The sequence below is a fragment of the Antedon mediterranea genome, chromosome 2 (assembly GCF_964355755.1).
Source record: "Antedon mediterranea chromosome 2, ecAntMedi1.1, whole genome shotgun sequence".
NCBI classification, from domain to species: Eukaryota; Metazoa; Echinodermata; class Crinoidea; order Comatulida; family Antedonidae; genus Antedon; species Antedon mediterranea.
This window is the reverse complement of record NC_092671.1, coordinates 26311520-26329612: the sequence shown is the minus strand read 5'-3', so window position 1 is coordinate 26329612 and position 18093 is coordinate 26311520. Positions and strand designations below refer to the sequence as shown.

At 33.3% G+C, this 18093-nt stretch overlaps 1 protein-coding gene across 1 annotated transcript in view; it reads right to left on the bottom strand.

Annotated features, from left to right (window-relative positions):
- The window catches only part of LOC140040800 (uncharacterized), a 57974-nt gene continuing 39881 nt past the window's right edge, over window positions 1–18093 (bottom strand). Inside the window, exons 2-3 of the mRNA XM_072087010.1 lie at window positions 5012–5085; window positions 1–3731 (exon numbers count right to left, since the gene is read on the bottom strand). Coding sequence (XP_071943111.1) covers window positions 3703–3731; window positions 5012–5085 — 103 coding nt within the window. The 3' untranslated portion in view covers window positions 1–3702. The remainder of the gene's footprint in view (window positions 3732–5011; window positions 5086–18093) is intronic.

Sequence of the window (18093 nt, the reverse complement as noted above, 5' to 3'; positions counted from 1 at the left end):
ATAAAGCTGTAAATGTTCTTAAATAATAATCATTTTATTATAACATTTAATAGTTTACATCTATATCGAAGAATCCCGAATGTCTCTTGCTGCGCATAAACTATCGTATGGACCACAAATCAAACATTCATCAAAATATATGCTCATTTAATAATGTAAATTTGAACAACAGTATAAATACAAGGACTTAAAAACATTAATTGAATCAACTCAATACATCATTGTGTTAACCATCATTTTCAAATGAGTGCAAATACAGACACAGATAAATTAGCACTAAATTGATACTTTTAAAAATTTTTTAAATGCATTTTAATTACGTCTATGGCAACACATTTTCATACCCTTTGTGAAGATTCATTAAGTACAGTATAACAAATGATTTAAATCTATAAGCAAATTTCAATATATATCAAGATGTTGTAATAATGGGATCAAAAAGAAAAATTGAAACAATTATGTATTTAATGTTGAACTTGAATTGCGTCAGTTGTGTTTTTCCAACAAGGTGTTAACAATGGTAGTGTAATACAATTTGTAAAAATAGGAGAAAGAAGGCTTAGTTATTCTTCATCAAGTCAAGTAATATACTGTACTTAATAAAACAAGTATGGTACTTTGAGATAAAGTTTAGTTGGGATTATCATAAACCTTAAATATATCATTAAGTGTTAATATATTACTAGAGGCCTATATACAGTTTATCAACGGTCATTAGCATACATTATTATTAATATATATAATATGTACATTTTTTATCGTTTTCCGTGACCTATTCTCGAATTACTACCAGTACTATGTATAGTTACGTGGTTTAAATTGTATCAATTAATGTATTCCTTTTATTTTGTGATACAATATCCATACCGTAAAACCTTAAAAGAAGCCCAGGACTATTGAGTGGGCTTCTTTTCGAGATAGTCTCGTTTGTGAAGTTTTACTATACGTGTTTGGTTGAAATTTTGTTAATAAATCTAAATGTGTAAGAATTTATTTGAAATTATTGTTAAATCATGCATTGTGAATTTATCCCATAAAACACGGGCGTATTGATTTTTTTTTACGTTAACGTTGAAATGAATTGAAGCAAGGTTTAGTAGCATAGATGTTCGATTCGTTTATGCGTAAAAAATAAGTTACTTCATTTCTGATAAATAGGCCTATTACTTAACTACCTAAGCAGGAAATACTTAAGGCCAATTTACATAGACGCACGAGTGGTGACGGTTAGCGGAAAACCGCGTGCTTGTTTAACGTAGAATCCGTGTTTATATAAAGAAATAACATAGATTCTATATTTTAGTTTTCCACTAATCGTGTACTCTTACTATTCGTCTGTGTAAATTGGCCTTTTTACATCAAAGTGCAAAAATAACCAATTTTTATTTATACACACGTATTTTTTTCCCATTATTTTATTTAAGCGACGCATTAGTAATTATAATTAAGTTTCACATAAACGATAACCACTTTAAATTGCTTAATAATTAGCATAATCAGGTGTACATAATTTAATAAGTTTACTACTGCGAGTAAATCAGTCAGCAGTACCCCACCACACCACGAGAGACCAAGGTTGACGCGTATGTCACGCCATAAGCAACAAAGCATGTATGCCTAACATTTAATACAAATTCGTTTACAAAAATTAAATTGATACATTAAATTAATAGTTAAGATGAGAAGTATATAGTATTCTTAATATTAAACACCTTGGTCCAGTACAAACATAATACTGTATAAAAGCCTGCTGTTGACAACCTTACAGAATATCAACTGAATGGAAAGAATTACGACAGAAGAGGAGAAGCTTATGGCGCCTCATACATGCTCTCGTTAATATAAGCGTTTGTACGCAGATCAAGTGTGTCTCGTTGAGGTGGTCCCTGACAATACGAAATATGGCGCTAACGCTAATTGACGGCACGTACAGTTAGAAATACACGTACTAAACAATTACAGTGTTTATACGAATGCGTTTTGTGCCTCTTTGGGTGAAACATTAGCGACCTTTCGTTTTGAAGACGCGCTACTGGACTACGCGCCTATCAAGTAAAAGTCATTATTGAGTTTTAGATATGAATAGTTCTTTGGAAAGATTACGTCATAGTAACACGTATGTGGATGCCTATCGTATTCACAGTGTTTCAGTTTCGTCAAGTAAAATTCGATACAATTCGCCGTTAGTAATGACCAATCATCAGAAGACGGCAAGATCGTCTGTCGGTTGCTTGTTTTTGCGCGCGCGTCTTAGTTGCGGCGCAGATCTACAAATCACCTATCGTCTGTGGATGATGTCACGTCATGCGTCATATCGAATTAGCATATCGTTCTGGACTACTCGTTGTCGCAAATCTAAAACTCATCTAAAGCCGATTTTCCACTAGGCGAATTTGTTCGCGCGAATCCAACGTTTCGAAGAGAAAAAAATCGCCTACTCTCTTTCCACTACATGAGCGAATAGCTGCGACATTCATGTTCCTCGGGTGGTTGCTGAGCATTTCGATTCGCATGAGTGCTCATGAAAGCGTCATAGCTCATTTCATGAGCTCTGATTGGTTGCGCAATATTTCGCTTCGCAAAAAGTAGAAACAATTCGAACTAGTAAATTTCGCTGAAGCGAAAAATAAAGGAACTAGAATTCGTCGCAGAAGGGAGTATGACAGACAGAAACACGAATACGCATGCGCAGAGCATGACGCTTTCCATTCGCGCGAACAAATTCGCCTAGTGGAAAATCGGCTTTATGCGCATACATTCTGGGCTTGCGCATAATTATAATTTCACTTGATAAGTGCCTATTCTAGCGGCGTGTCGTCAAAACAAAAGTTCGCTATATTGGCGGAATGTCGCGTATCGTGTGTCAACCAATCATGCAACATTGTAAATGGTGGACACAGACAGGACACGTGTATTTTACCGTGTGCAAGACATTACTCAAATTACAGAAATGTTACTCACTGTTTTGGCGATCCCCTTTATTTTTAAAGGAACATATGCAAAATGGACGGGCGTTAAAAAAGAATCAACTGCGAAGTATTTACGAAATGTCAAGTTTTTAAGAATTCTTATCTATTAATAAAATATAAGGTATCATTGACACTTTCTATAATACTTTGAGTATTAAAAGGTAAATAATTTGAATATGTGGGTCCTATCTAACGTGTATGCTGCATTTTTGTCAGTGACAAGTGGCTCAGACTATTGTTGATCTCTATGAGTTGCTCGCAGAGTATACACCTTGAAAACATTTCAGAAAAAATGAGTAACATTAACGTAACTTGAAAAACATCATGACTGAGCGTGTTGTCTTTGTAAGGTGTGGTGGTAATATACGACAATTGCATTATTTAAAATATTAAGAAAATAACTTTGTCAATTCGGATTCTGAAAATTGACTTGCTTATAATGAAGTAACACATTTGAATGTAATCTGAATATTTGTTCAAAAAGTGTTACTTCCCATCTATTCGGCTGTATAAAAACTGTTTTGATAATGCTTTTAGGAAGATTACACTTACTTCAAAATATGCAAGTCAATTTTAAATAATCATAAGCAGCCCATTCCCTGTTTTATATTCATTAAAAAAACTGTATTCCCGTATTATAAATCAATGCTAACAAGGTTTCGACATTATTGTTGTAGAATAAACATTGCACTTCCAAAACTAAAACTTTACAATGGCCATTCACTATTCTTCACTAATCGTTTGTTTTCCATCGCCTTAAACCTGTGAAAACAAATAAAACACAATTAATATCATTCGATCAATATTTGTTAAAAAATGTATCTAAGTTTATCTCAGCAAATTCAGATGACGTGTTTATCACAGAACCGAAAACGAGATCGATAATCACGTTACTAGAAATTGTGCAAATATAGCTAATGGCCTAGTCATGCGTTGACTAACGTATAGTTGTTATGAAGCAGGGCCTTCCTAAAAATACAAACCGAATGCCTATATTAGAACGATCCTTATTAACAACCTCCGAATGACTAAGTACAATCATCGCCTGAAATAGTTAATTTCAACCGCAGAGAGCGAAAGCCGTAAACTTGGCCTATGTCATCTTAGGCCATTGCTTTGTAGACAAACAATGAACTTTCGAATCTGACAAGCGTGACGGGAGAAGCGTGCTGTCCAGAATAATAGCTGCTACGCCACAATAATAAGGGATTCGTTTACATTTTTAGTAAATTTTAGATTTTTTTTACACTGTAAATCGTCATGGAAATCGTGTTCCAAACAACTGTAAAATAGTGACATTTCTTCATCAATAACAGTTTATAGGGCTTACGTAAGAATTTTATAAAAGCCCGTAAATATAACTTCTCTTTTAAATAAACTATTGTACTTTGGAGTTTCTGGTCAATTTAATGACGTCACATTTTCTTTTTCGGTTCCTGGTGGGCGTGTAGAATTGACTGCTTACGTTCATCTATACACAAACAATGTGCAGATTTTAAGACATGCATGGATAAAAACATGGTAATTAATCAAGTAACATATTATTTTCTATGATGCCCTATATTAGTCGATAAAGTTGACCAACGTCATTGTTGACACAATGATGACGTAAGGTTTTTCAAATATATTCACACACACTTTTAAGCTATCATGGACAATCGGTTTCATGTCTAGCGACAATGTCTTCTGACAGTAACATTCATACCACATGAAATATTTTATATTCTAAGCACTTTTAACTGTATACAAAGACAAAATCAAGATACTATGAACTGTACAGTGAAATGAACCGAACACATTTAATATTATAATTGTTAAGCCTGAAGAAATAACTTACTAAAATAAAATAAATTCAGCATCTTATAAATATTTAATACGATTTAAAATGGAATCTTTTAATTCAATGTTTTTTCCCAGCCAGGAGCCGTTTATGTGAAAAAAAGAAATAGTTTGCTGTAACTGAAATAATGTATGCGGTCATTGCATGGTAGATCGCGATTACTGTTTTCGTTAAACATAAGGCGACATTAAATCTAACTTACGAGATCTGAGTCCCGGTGATGAATATAAATTCTTATTCTGTAGTTCCAAAAGTTCTTCTGCTTCTTGCAAATGTCTAAAAAGAGAATAGAAATGGCTACCGTTAGAAGCAAACATTTTTTTAGGAAAATGACATTGTTTTACAATATGGTAGTAAAGGTTTATGTAAACTGTGCTTGTTTTTGTATAAAATGTATTTATTGATATTAATAATTATATCAGCTTTAGGTATTTTAGTAACGATGCATGTAGATTATCGTTTCTAATCTTCACATGATTATATCCCAACCTAATATTTTCTTAGGATATTGACATCTTAAAATGAGGTTTAAAGGAGGTATTACCACCATCATAAATCATGCCTTAGTTTTGCTGCGTAAACATATTATTATTTCATAAGATTATTTGAATGCAACGAATAATTTTTTTAAATCCATAAACATCCTAAGCACGTTTCTTAAATGGATCGACAACGAAACTGTGGGTACGTCACGTGATGATGACGTAACTAGGCTACGTTCTTGTAGCGTTTACCAGAGGCACATTCTGGAAACCCGACCTGGATATCAATATTCCTCCTCTCTCTTAATCCACTAACATGTTGCTGCAGCCGACGTCCGCCTTCCTTAAGGAATTTACACAGCGTATTACGAACAAGACAAATTCTAATTACATGGGTGAAATCGTATCATAATCACGATATTATGTGACAAACAGATTTATTGGTCTATTAATATACAACCAAGAAATCATCAATATAGATTTAGACTATAATATAACATAGTTCTATTGTTTAAGCACGCATGGGATTGTATCTGAGACAGAATCAAGTCGGCGCTTGTATTTGCTTCGCGTCGATTGCTTGTTTAAATAGGATTATTATTTTGACTTGAGTACGTGAAGAACGTGTAAATTACGGACGAAAAATCACATTTAGATGTTGATTGGAAGTTTGGATTACAAAATGTTCAATTGCCTACCCCACGCGTCTGGTTATGACTATGGGAGTAATAGCTTCACATATTATATATATATATATATATATGCCTACTATTCATCCCAGGTCGCTCAACAATTTTGTGACAATGCAGTTTTACATTTTGAATACAGTAAAAATTCCTTTTTCCCAGACGACATAATAATTTCCACCTTTTTAGACACCCATATTCAGGTAACGGATAAGAGTATAAAACATTTACATTAAATGTTACTTATGTTTTTAACACTACGGCCAATCCTTATTTATTGCGTAGGCACAAGAAACCTTACGTTTACAGGATAGATATATATAACAAAAATAAAATAGTAAAACATTAAAATTAACCTTGGATACCACTATTCAGGGTACATCCCTATTATCCCTTTCACCTGAAAGGAAAAAGGGGAAATAAGTTTAATTTTTTAGTTTCATATACTTCTCTGATTGAAAGTTCTATTAAGAAAGCACCAGTTTATCTAAAATTGTAGTATTTTTCTATGACAATGTATTATATGGTTAGTTCTGAGATAGGGGAACACAGTGCAAACACTTTTATTTAAATAAATTTACCAGTTGCTCTCGCTATCTGTTTCACAATTTCTACGATATGTGGATTTGATAATATTTTATTTTTGTTTACAATTTCGTCGCTGGTTACACACACCCGCGACCTTTCTGAATAAGTTGGATACATTATTATTATATATAATATAAAATAAAATCAATCACTTAATAATACACATTTCATATTTCAAAAAATAATTCTTAAAACAATCATATAACCTATTATACATAGGGCATAATACTGATTTTATTACGAATTATGATAAGCTAAGTAGTTTAAATAAAAGGATAACAAGGGAAAGTAATACTGATTATACGGTTTATTTCTCTATAAAATATATCATAGAGATGTTCTCCATAACAAAATATAAAATGTCTCACAAGCTATTCTATGAAGAAGATAAGCCTAAATGTCAAGTATTCCTTGGCGGATTGTTTGGTCAGTAGACAGACATTTGGTTATTATGTTATATTGAAAAAACTTTTACTTTCTTTCTGTTAATTGTTTCTTGTATGGCTGGTTATCTTCATTATGTAAATTATCGGTAACACTTCGAAGACATGTGCACACACGTGCACGATCTGTATTATATCAGTATTTGATCGCGCGTGTCAAATTTCATGCAATTTTCATCAGTATTTGAACGCGCGTGTCGAATACCGTGTCATTTTCATCATTATTTGAACGCGCGCGTCTAATTTGTATTGTCGTGTTGTCTATGGCAGACCATGAAAACACAAATACAATTCTTTAGATTTTTAGACTGTAGAATTATTTATTTAGGCGCGTACAGTAGTCGGCCAACCAAAAACGTAAGTATCAGAACGTGTTAAATAACAAAAAATAGATGGCGTTTCATGAAAGTCACGAATTATCAGACATGACAAAGCCGTAAGCAACAGCAACAGTGCTTATTTGACTAGTGTGTATTTTGATTTACATTTTAAAGTGTATGCATGCTACATGTGCGAACAATTGATAACTAGGTCTGGTAATATTATCTCAATTATTACTACTGTATACAACAATTCTTAATCTCAGCTATAAAGACCACCGAAACTGTTTTTTCTTTAAATTTCCAAACGCCTATATTTAAGCAGCCACTATTTACAATTAAATGAAGTAAAAATAATCTCCATCTTTTGTTTTGGCGTTTTCCTTTTCTATTAAACTTCCTTTTAACATGGGAAGGTTTCGGCGTTTATTTCGACAACCAAGTAATTATACAACTCATATTTCGATCTAGCCTACATTATTTTGAAAGTGTGTCATTTCAAGGCAGATAAATAAGAAACTGCAGTATTCTAAAAATAACAAATTGTAGATTTCATAGCATTACTAAGTACAATCAGTGAAAATATGAATGTCTGCGGTAGGCGTGTTTAATGCAAGATCGCGGGGCTTTGGGGACTCCAGTGAAGAGTAAAATATCTTCACTGTATGTGACATGCCGTTTAGGGCTTTATGAGGGTTCATTTTTAGTCGTTGCTACTTTTTACCTGTATTAGTTTTTAATGTGTACCGTGCATTACGAAAAGGAAGAAAATGGAAAGTAAATTTACTGCAATAAGAAAAAGATAAAACAACTTGAATCAATTACTTGCTGTTTTTAATTTTTAAACATTCTATCTCAATCCAAATAAAGAAAAAACAAAATCGGCTGATTTATTTTAACATTGTAATCATTGCAATCCGCTTTGTATAGTTACCGCGCATTTTAAGTAGGCCTAATATTAATAGCCAATATGTTCTATGTGAAAGTAGGGAATTGTGCCAATTTCTTTTCTTCTACAGTTGATCCTAATCAAATAAAATACCTGTTTTATTCATATGCATTATACTTATTTCCGAATGTGAAGTAACAATATATTGTTCATTATAATGTTTTGGAAATTGAATAGACTCATCTTACGTTCAAGTTTAACTTTAATTATCCACGGAGACCCATCAACATAGGGTTGTCTTTGCTGGGGCCAAGCACATATTAAATACTGTAATCATTATGTGAAAAAAAAAATGCAATAAAAAGAAAAGAAAAACATAGACCTAATACTAATTATTTTAAAAATGATAGAATTTAAGCAGTGTGTTTAGATAACCAGTGTTATTCCATCCCCGTGTTCCTTAAGCCGCTTAGGCCTATATCTGAATTTGGCAAATGTAGTTTTAAATTAGACTGGCTGGCGTCACTTAATTTTCTTTTCAACGCACCGCGCGGCTGGCGTTTATCTTTGACAGCGACACTTTTTTTAGTCCATTATAATGGTAGATTCCAATAAAAACACTTTCCTTCGTGATTAGGCCTATTGTAAATTCACGCATCGGATTGATTTTAGAAACCGGTATGTAGATTAATGTGCGTGTTAGTTTTCAAGATAAGATCTACGGCTGTTTAAGTCTTACAAGGCATGTCATAAATATGTTTATATAATATTAGCCTTTAATCTTATACCATTTACCATGTAGACATAATTTCTACGATCATAGCAAGATAGTTACAATATATACTGCGAAGTCGAGTGCGTTTGATCTGATTTTCAACTAAAATTAATTGCCTCTAAACGATACTTTATTGTTTCAATAAAATGATAAGATAATCTATAATATTTGGATACCGGTAGCTAATACTAATTATTTTACTCTAATAACTCAACTTCCATCTGAGTGATGTATTTCTTTGCTTTATGGAGGTATACAGTCATTATGACATAAAATATATTGGCAGACAATCGCCATATAGTTAGAATCCTTGCATTTCTCTCGTGGTTTTATCATTTTTTAACACTGGTTATAAATAACATTTTTTCTGATTTCTTATAGGCTCATTTCGTTATTACCGTAGGCCATGAAAATATACTGTGTAGTTTATGGATTACTAATTTTAAATTGACAATTGAAGTTATATTTTTAATTTCAAGGTAGGCCCATTTGAAAAATATTACTTTAAACTCAATTACACAATGAAAGGTACTTATGATATAATGTTGTTATTATGTAAAGAGCACTGTAACTTTGTGTTTTATACGAATTTCATTTACCATTATTCTGATACGGTAACTATGTCCCCACCTGTTTAGTATTGATTCTGATACGGTAACTATGTCCCCACCTGTTTAGTATTGACTCATAACAGAATTACCTATAATAACATTTTTGAGATATGCAAAATATGTCTATAAAGTTATCTATATTTTATATCAAAATAAATTTTACATCAAATTATTTATTTCCTGATAAAAAAAAATGTGCTGCTAAGGTCATCAAACCACACTTATAAGATTTTATGAGAAAACGAAACCGAATACTCAACAAACTTTGTTTTATTTTAGAAATTTAATTTTAGAATAGAATTAAATTTCCTGCAATGTAACCTTCCCTGGGAGTTGATACATGAATATGGTATTCATATTATATCCATTATCAAATCTTGTTACAAACAAAAACACGTTTAATGATCCAAACTTATTCAAGATTGATGTGTCCGAGACTACTTGGAAGGGGATTGTTTAATGTTAGATATTGCCAGTACTACTAATGTACGTATAGGCCTACACATGGAGAATAAGAATGAATACAACAGTTCTTCTTTCTTTCATACGCATCTAACAGCGAGTCACTCGCCATTCTCATTTAAGGCTTGTGGAGTGGATTTGAAAGAGTCGTGAGTTACAACCCTGGTACTAGGTCAAGATTGAACCCAGACATTGGGATTGGAAGGCAAGCACGTTAACAACCAAGCTACAGCTCTAATACAATTTTGTAGTTTTAATAAAGTGTTATCAATTTTTTGTTAACATTTTCTTTGATCATTCTTTAAATTACGGCTATAATTATGTTTAATTTTTTTTCTCATTTCGTTTCATAGACAGCGGCAACAAAAATGTAAAAAAAATTTGTGTTAGGGTGATATAAATTATTATTTTTACTCTAGTAGTTTTTCTCTATTGAAGCCATTATTGGTAAATCTATAAAAAAATTAAATTAAAATCTCCAATTTCCACGATTGTTTTTCTCCAAAATTCTACTCCTAAATTCTTGTTAACTTAGAACCATTTGAATAGAATTACCATCTTTTAAAATAGTAAGTGTATTCATGTGGCTGTCCTTGACAATTTGTCTAAAAACACAACAAAACAACCTAATAAACTGACCAATTTGTACAAATCTAAACAAAACCATAATAGTGCATCCAAAATATTTAACGTAACAAAAAAAAGTGTAATCCCTTAACACTAAATTATTGTGTCAATATAGCACGTGACATAATTTTGCAGCACTACATAATCCAATAATTACATTACACCATGGGTATATTACGACAGTTCACACATTGGACATGTTCTTAACAGAGACTGTACTTTTGAAACGACCTTAACGAGAGGGGCTAAACGTATAATTACATTTCACAAGTACAGAATGCCACAAGAAATAAGAATATGGTAGAAATGTGTAGTTAATCTTGTTGGAAAATTCCATAACTTGGAAAGTATTAGACATTGCAGCAGCGGCAAGATTAACTCACCAAAGACTCGCTGTTATCGTCACCGTAGCAGACATGCTACAGCTGAACAAACAATATAAAAGAACCAAAGAAACTTGTTTCCATCCGTGGTTGTCGGCATAGGTGAAATTAAAATCAATATGGAACACGGGTGGGCATTTGCGGTTCGGAGTATTATGTAATTTCCTCGCTGATCTAACAACTCAGATCATGGCATTAGCGTTGATAGATTCTCAAACGGTAATTATGTAACTACAAACTGTAAGCGACCACCAATTGTGGGATGGATCCAAGTCCCTAACTGTAAGCTAGGGCTGCTCACTACACTTCTAGAATAGTTTCCAAAACCAATCGGATCATTTAAACAATAAACACACATGATTTGATTAAAAGTTGAATACGGTACTGTATATTAATTTAATGATCTCTTGAGAATTTCCCGCATAAACACATTATGAATAATGTTAGGATTAAGAGATCTGGGTTTAAACAAATTTTCTTTAGCTCATCCAATTTTATTAGGGAGCTTAGGACTAACTTGGGTTAGATCAATCTAAAAGTATGCATGGTTCAACAAAAATTGATGGCGAAGGAAGAAAAACCGGGCATTTGCGTAAAAAAAACCAACAAGGTTTCTGATAGTAGTACGTCGCCACTGCTGAGGGGAACCATTTTCCCCAACTTAAAAACGAGACGCCATCCCCAGCCCATGATTTGTACCGCTGCCACAGACCTAGTCGAGACAAAGCAATCTAAAAACATGATGGTGAGAATTTGGGGGTTTATCTGTGGCTGCGACACGATCAGTTTCATGCCCATTCAGGACCGCGCGCCATGGGTAATATACAATAGTACTGTTATGGTGGTATTTGTCGCAGCCAGACATACGATCAAATGACAGTTACGAGTTGCTATCTTGGCAAGGCGAGCTCAGTGTCCTGTCATTAACATGCTTTGACAGGCCCGTTTTAACAACACACTCATGTCATTAGGCATATACATTATATCCACCCTGTAGTGTCTAAACTAATTACGGGAAACATATTCTTGGAAGTTTACATTATGAAGGCGTGGATAATCATTGACAAGTTGTGCCACCAGGGAACAGTATCAACACTTCAATGAAGTGCGGATTATCTTTGATTCCCGTGTTAACAATTATTGGAATATACGTTCACCACCATATGACTGAGAATACGGTTTAGAGGCAATTTTATGCACACAAATAATTCAATAAAACTGATTTTTAATTGTTTTTAGATACTTAAAAACTTACAATTTTCAGTATAATAGATTATAATGACATTTGATTTTCGCATATTATGTTTAGAATGAGAACATGATGTTTGTAATTTTATTAATGATAGAACCATACTAACTTAATATATACTACCATTATCAAATATATATATTCCTTGGCACCTGCCGCGGGCTATTTTTCTCTGAGCATCCCTGTTGTGCTTACTTAGAATTGGAAAATTATTGCTATATAACTTATATTTGCTTATGACTTTTATGTGCAGTTTTACATGGGTGAATGTTCATTTACTAATTAAACTATTTAAGCCAGAACTTATGTTGTATGCGTCTTTATTTATTATTCTATGAGTTTGTTAATTGCCGCAGTCTCCGAGTAGCAAAAATCAAGAATTGGGCTGGGAACACAATTCTATTTTGAGAACGGAGAGGGCGGGTTTTCGACCTCTTTGATCAAGCGCCCTCTCTGTTAACACGATTACATTAAGTTGAAGACAATTTTCCCTCCCTCCCGCCCAATATTTAGACACTTATGGCAATAGGGCTATTTTACTCTGAGCATCCCTGTTGTGCTTACTTAAAATTGGAAAATTATTGCTATATAACTTATATTTGCTTATGACTTTTATGTGCAGTTTTACATGGGTGAATGTTCATTTACTAATTAAACTATTTAAGCCAGAACTTATGTTGTATGCGTCTTTATTTATTATTCTATGAGTTTTTTAATTGCCGCAGTCTCCGAGTAGCAATATATATATATATATATATATATATAAACACAAGAGGCAAAGAACATTAATTCTAAACCGCCCGGTGATATACTGAAATTTAATTAATTAATTTGAAACGTATATATATATTAATAATATTTGTAGCAAACAGTACGTCTGAGAAACAAGAAACACTCTCCGTATGAGAATGACACAACACAGATCAGCTATCAAAACATTAAAGCTTGATCAACCTGTAGCCGAATATTTTAATTCAGCTGGTCACTCGATTGCAAATTTCAGAGTTATTGCAATAGACCACGATGTCAAATGGAGCGACAAAACTTGCAAAGACAAGGAAAACCACTGGGAATTACAACTTAACACCACTACCACTCTTATTCAGACTCCACCCTGTCACCCTTTGTTATATTTCTTTTATTCCTGTCCACCCAGGCAGCACTTGTCAGCTTTATACTATGAAGTTATCCAAATTCCTTCACTTGCACTGATGAAGGGCTAGTGTTGCCCGAAAGCTCTGCTAACTTTTCTGGCTGTTTTACTTCTCGTTTTGATTTAGCTTTTCGCTTTTATTTTGTATCTCCATTGAGATCCAGCCACTGATACCCACAGCATTGTCATTTTTTTCAGTAATTTATATATATCTATATAAATCCAAAGGCAAATTACTGAAAAAATGACAATACTGTGGGTATCAGTGTATAAATATATATATATATATAATATATATAAATCCAAAGGCAATTAGTAAGAATTGAATACATAGGAGAATAATTGTTCATGTCGTTCCGTGTGACTGACACTCACGCAAAGAAACTTAACAATACAAATCTCAAGAAATATTATACATAGCACGTTATTATTGGTTATTAAGCAGATCACGTGTTACCACTACACACATTTATATACCCTTGTGTATCATAGACTATTGTTTAATGTTGTCTGATATTGACTGTTTTCCATTGATGGCTATAAAAATGAAATATCATATGATATTACTGTATCACATTGTACTACCCTTTTAGCTTAATTCGAAGGCCAAAGCATGCCTCGATTATCTATAATCAGTGTTCCTAGATTAAGAGGAATAAAATATCTATATTGGATATATATAATTAGAAATTACTCATTAATTTGTGGATGAAGAGAATTTAAATCTAAAATTCATGTCACAACGACATAAAATATAAATAACAGGACAATTTATTTTTAAGAGTAAGACTTTTTTTAGTTTCTGAACCTAACCATTCCTCTAGGCTTCCCTCTATAAAAAAGGCTTGAGTGTGACTATTGTGTGTCGTACTATTTATGGTGATACCAGGACCATCAGTAGCTCCTACTTCTAATTAACTTAAACCATGAAGCTTAAAAAAATCTCTCACAATACTACAGTATCCCACTACGGTTGAAGATTTCTGTCAGAAGACGCGGTACCACTGGTACATCACCCTAGAGTGACGTAAACGTTAAGTATAACATGCGTGAGGGGCTAGGTAACTTGTTCAATAAAGCATGCTATCATAGACGTTGACGAATTGCACGGGACTCGGTGACGTCAGAATGCATCGCTATTATCAATCGTAGATGTGATAATTAATTAAATGTGAAAATTAAAATGCAAGATAATGTTTACAAATTATTATGATTAATGAAATTATATCGTCAGTCATGACATAATACGAAGAGAATAAAGACGTGAGCCTAGTCAAGAAAATGGTACACTGTAAAAGGGTACGGTAAATCACTCTGTCGTCACAAATGTGTAGTAGTACTGTGTCAGAATACGTAATGAATATTTTCGTATCTATCATTTTGTCGTTCTTTGTTGACTTTTGTTTCTCATTCATTAATGTTTAACTAAATTCGAAATTTGTCTCATTAACCAATCCCTAATAAATTGCCTTCTGTCTGTGGATCTTAATGAGGCCCTAACGTATTATTAATTAGACCCGAGGTTAGAAAATAAAACATACGGGTAACGCGACTGTTGTACGTACCAATTAATTATACTTTACTTACTGTATTCATTTACATAACAGTTTATTCCTTATAATAGCGTCAATGCATAATCCCATTTATCACGCTTGGTCATTTATTCATCTGTTCGTTGACAGGTTCATCCCTCACTTATGTATTCATTTATTGAAATATTTGTTCTTTCTTTCGTTCACCTTTTCTTATTTTCCAAATCAATGTCCTCGTTATTATTATTATTATTATTATATTTATCCATGGTCATTTCCTTTGGGACTCCAATTCACGTTACGTACACTTTTTATCAGTTGATACGTCCATTCGTTAATTTATTCATGAATCATTCAATCTTCCATTAGCCCCACCAATCTATCAGACAATAATGCAATCATTCAATTCACTCGTTTCTTCATTTAGTCTTTCATTTGTCACCATCAATCAGAAACTAATTCAACAATTCAATCAACTCGTTCTTCATTCACTTAATCTTTCATTTGTCACCATCAATTTATCAGAAACTAATTCAACCATTCAATTCACTCGTTTCTTGTCTTTCATTCGTCATCATCAATCCTTCATTTAGTCTTCCATTCGTCTCCTTAATCTCTCAGACAATACCTCCATCATTCAATGCATGCTCGTTCATTCAGTTAGTCTTTCATTCGTTATCATCAATCTATCAGAAACAATTCAATCATTCGATTCACTCGTTCCTTCATTTAGTCTTTCATTCGTTATCATCAATCTATCAGGCACAATTCAATCATTCGATTCACTCGTTCATTTAGTTGGTCTTTCATTCGTCACCACTAATCTAGCAAGACAGTAATTCAATAATTCAATTATTTTGTTCCGTCAGTTGTCACCATCAATCTATCACACTAACGTTTTTTAATTTAGTCTTTCATTTGTCCCCTCAATCTATCAGGCACAATTCAATCATTCGATTCACTCGTTCTTTCAGTTAGTTTTTCATTCGTCCCCTCAATCATTCAGTCTGTCTGTCTGTCGGTCTGTCTGTCGGTCAAGTATCACTATGCGTTTTATCGCTTTCTGACCTTATCTTGATATCAGTTTAATCTAGTCGCGTGGACGTGACTCTATAGTTCACTATGTCGGTCGGTCTGTCTGTCTGTATGTCTGTCGGTCTGTCTGTCGGTCCGGTATCACTATGCGTTTTATCGCTTTCTTACCTTATCTTGATATCAGTTTAATCTAGCTAAGTCAATTTTTCACAGTATATTCCTTATGGCCAGGAATCGATGTGGTTATGTTTTCACGGTGCGCAATAAAAAATTACGCGGTCTACGCACGATTTACCGAAATCACGTTTGTAATCATTTCTTCACAACCATCACAATTAAATAAAATTTAGTACTCATAAATTTCAGGGCATAAATCATCATATGGCAATACAATTACGTGCGTAGCGCATGTAACGCATGCGTACGCGCGCTTAAAATTTTCAAAATTTATTTTCGATGAAATAAGAGTACGTTTCAGGAAATTTTAAGCGTTTACAAAATTGCCATGAGTGCGCAGATTTTTGCGCGCGCACTATGCGTTAAATGTTATTGCGCACTCTTTTTGCCCGATTTCTGTTTTCTTGACTTACTTTTCAACTCGAAATTACGTTATACGAACACGTCAAAAGTGACAGGCTACGCACGTGTAAATTAAAAAAATATAAATGTTTTTAAACATTTCAACATTTTTAAACATGTTCAGTAATTTCGGTCAGTTGGTAGGTTGGTCGGTCGGTCGGTAAACACTAATGAGCACGCGACTGCAGCCATCTATATGGCCTTGTTTAATTTAGTCTTTCATTTGTCACCTCAATCTATCAGGCACAATTCAATCATTCGATTTACTCGTTCCTTCAGTTAGTATTTCAGTTGTCCCCTCAATATATCAAACACTAATTCAATCATTTAATGCACTCGTTCCTTCATTTAGTCTTTCATTTGTCCCCTCAATCTATCAGAAACTAATTCAATCATTTAATGCACTCGTTCCTTCATTTAGTCTTTCATTTGTCCCCTCAATCTTTCAGGCACAATTCAATCATTCGATTCACTCGTTCTTTCAGTTAGTCTTTCATTCGTCACCATCAATCTATCAGACACTAACTCAATCATTACATTTACTCGTTTTTTAATTTAGTCTTTTATTCGTCCCTTCAATCTATCAGGCACAATTCAATCATTCGATTTACTCGTTCCTTCAGTTAGTATTTCAGCTGTCCCCTTAATCTATCAGACACAAATTTAATCAATTAATGCACTCGTTCCTTCATTTAGTCTTTCATTCGTTTCACTTGTTCTTTCAGTTAGTCTTTCATTTGTCCCCTCAATTTATCAGGCACAATTCAATTATTCGATTCACTCGTTCCTTCATCTAGTCTTCATTCAATGCATTCATTCTAATATTTTAATATTTCATTATCCCATCAGTTAATCGGGTAACCATTCATTCTGTCAATATATTCTTTCCTTCATTTTAATCGTCCTTCGTCCATCCATCGAGTAACAATTCCTTCATTTAATTAAATAAATCTTTGTGTTCATTAAATTTGTTCTTTTGCTCATTCTCATTGATTCATTGGTCTATTTCAATCCCTCTATTCACCCATCTGACCACCTCTATCATTTAAAACAATCATCCACCATCATTACAATTCTAATTCTTTTAAAATACGAATACAACATTCTATGTATGCCTAATATTTTCGTTCAACAAAACACAGATAGATTGTAATATTCAATCTTTTTAAGCGCGTTATATTGTTAGTGTTACATTTAACTAGATATCCTCACACATGATATTAGCCATGTCTCATTCATATTGATCACTAATACCATACAGGTGAAAGATATCCGTACAGCTTAGTATTATACATTTCATTATTTAGGAAGAGAGCATAAACATCCGGGAGAGCTCAAGGAAAAGATCACCATAAATGTATCTTTAACATTACACGCGTGATATCGGAGGAAATATACACCCACCATTTGTCATCAACTGACAAATTATTTCTTTATTATTGATTCAATTTGACCAGATAATTTGCACCC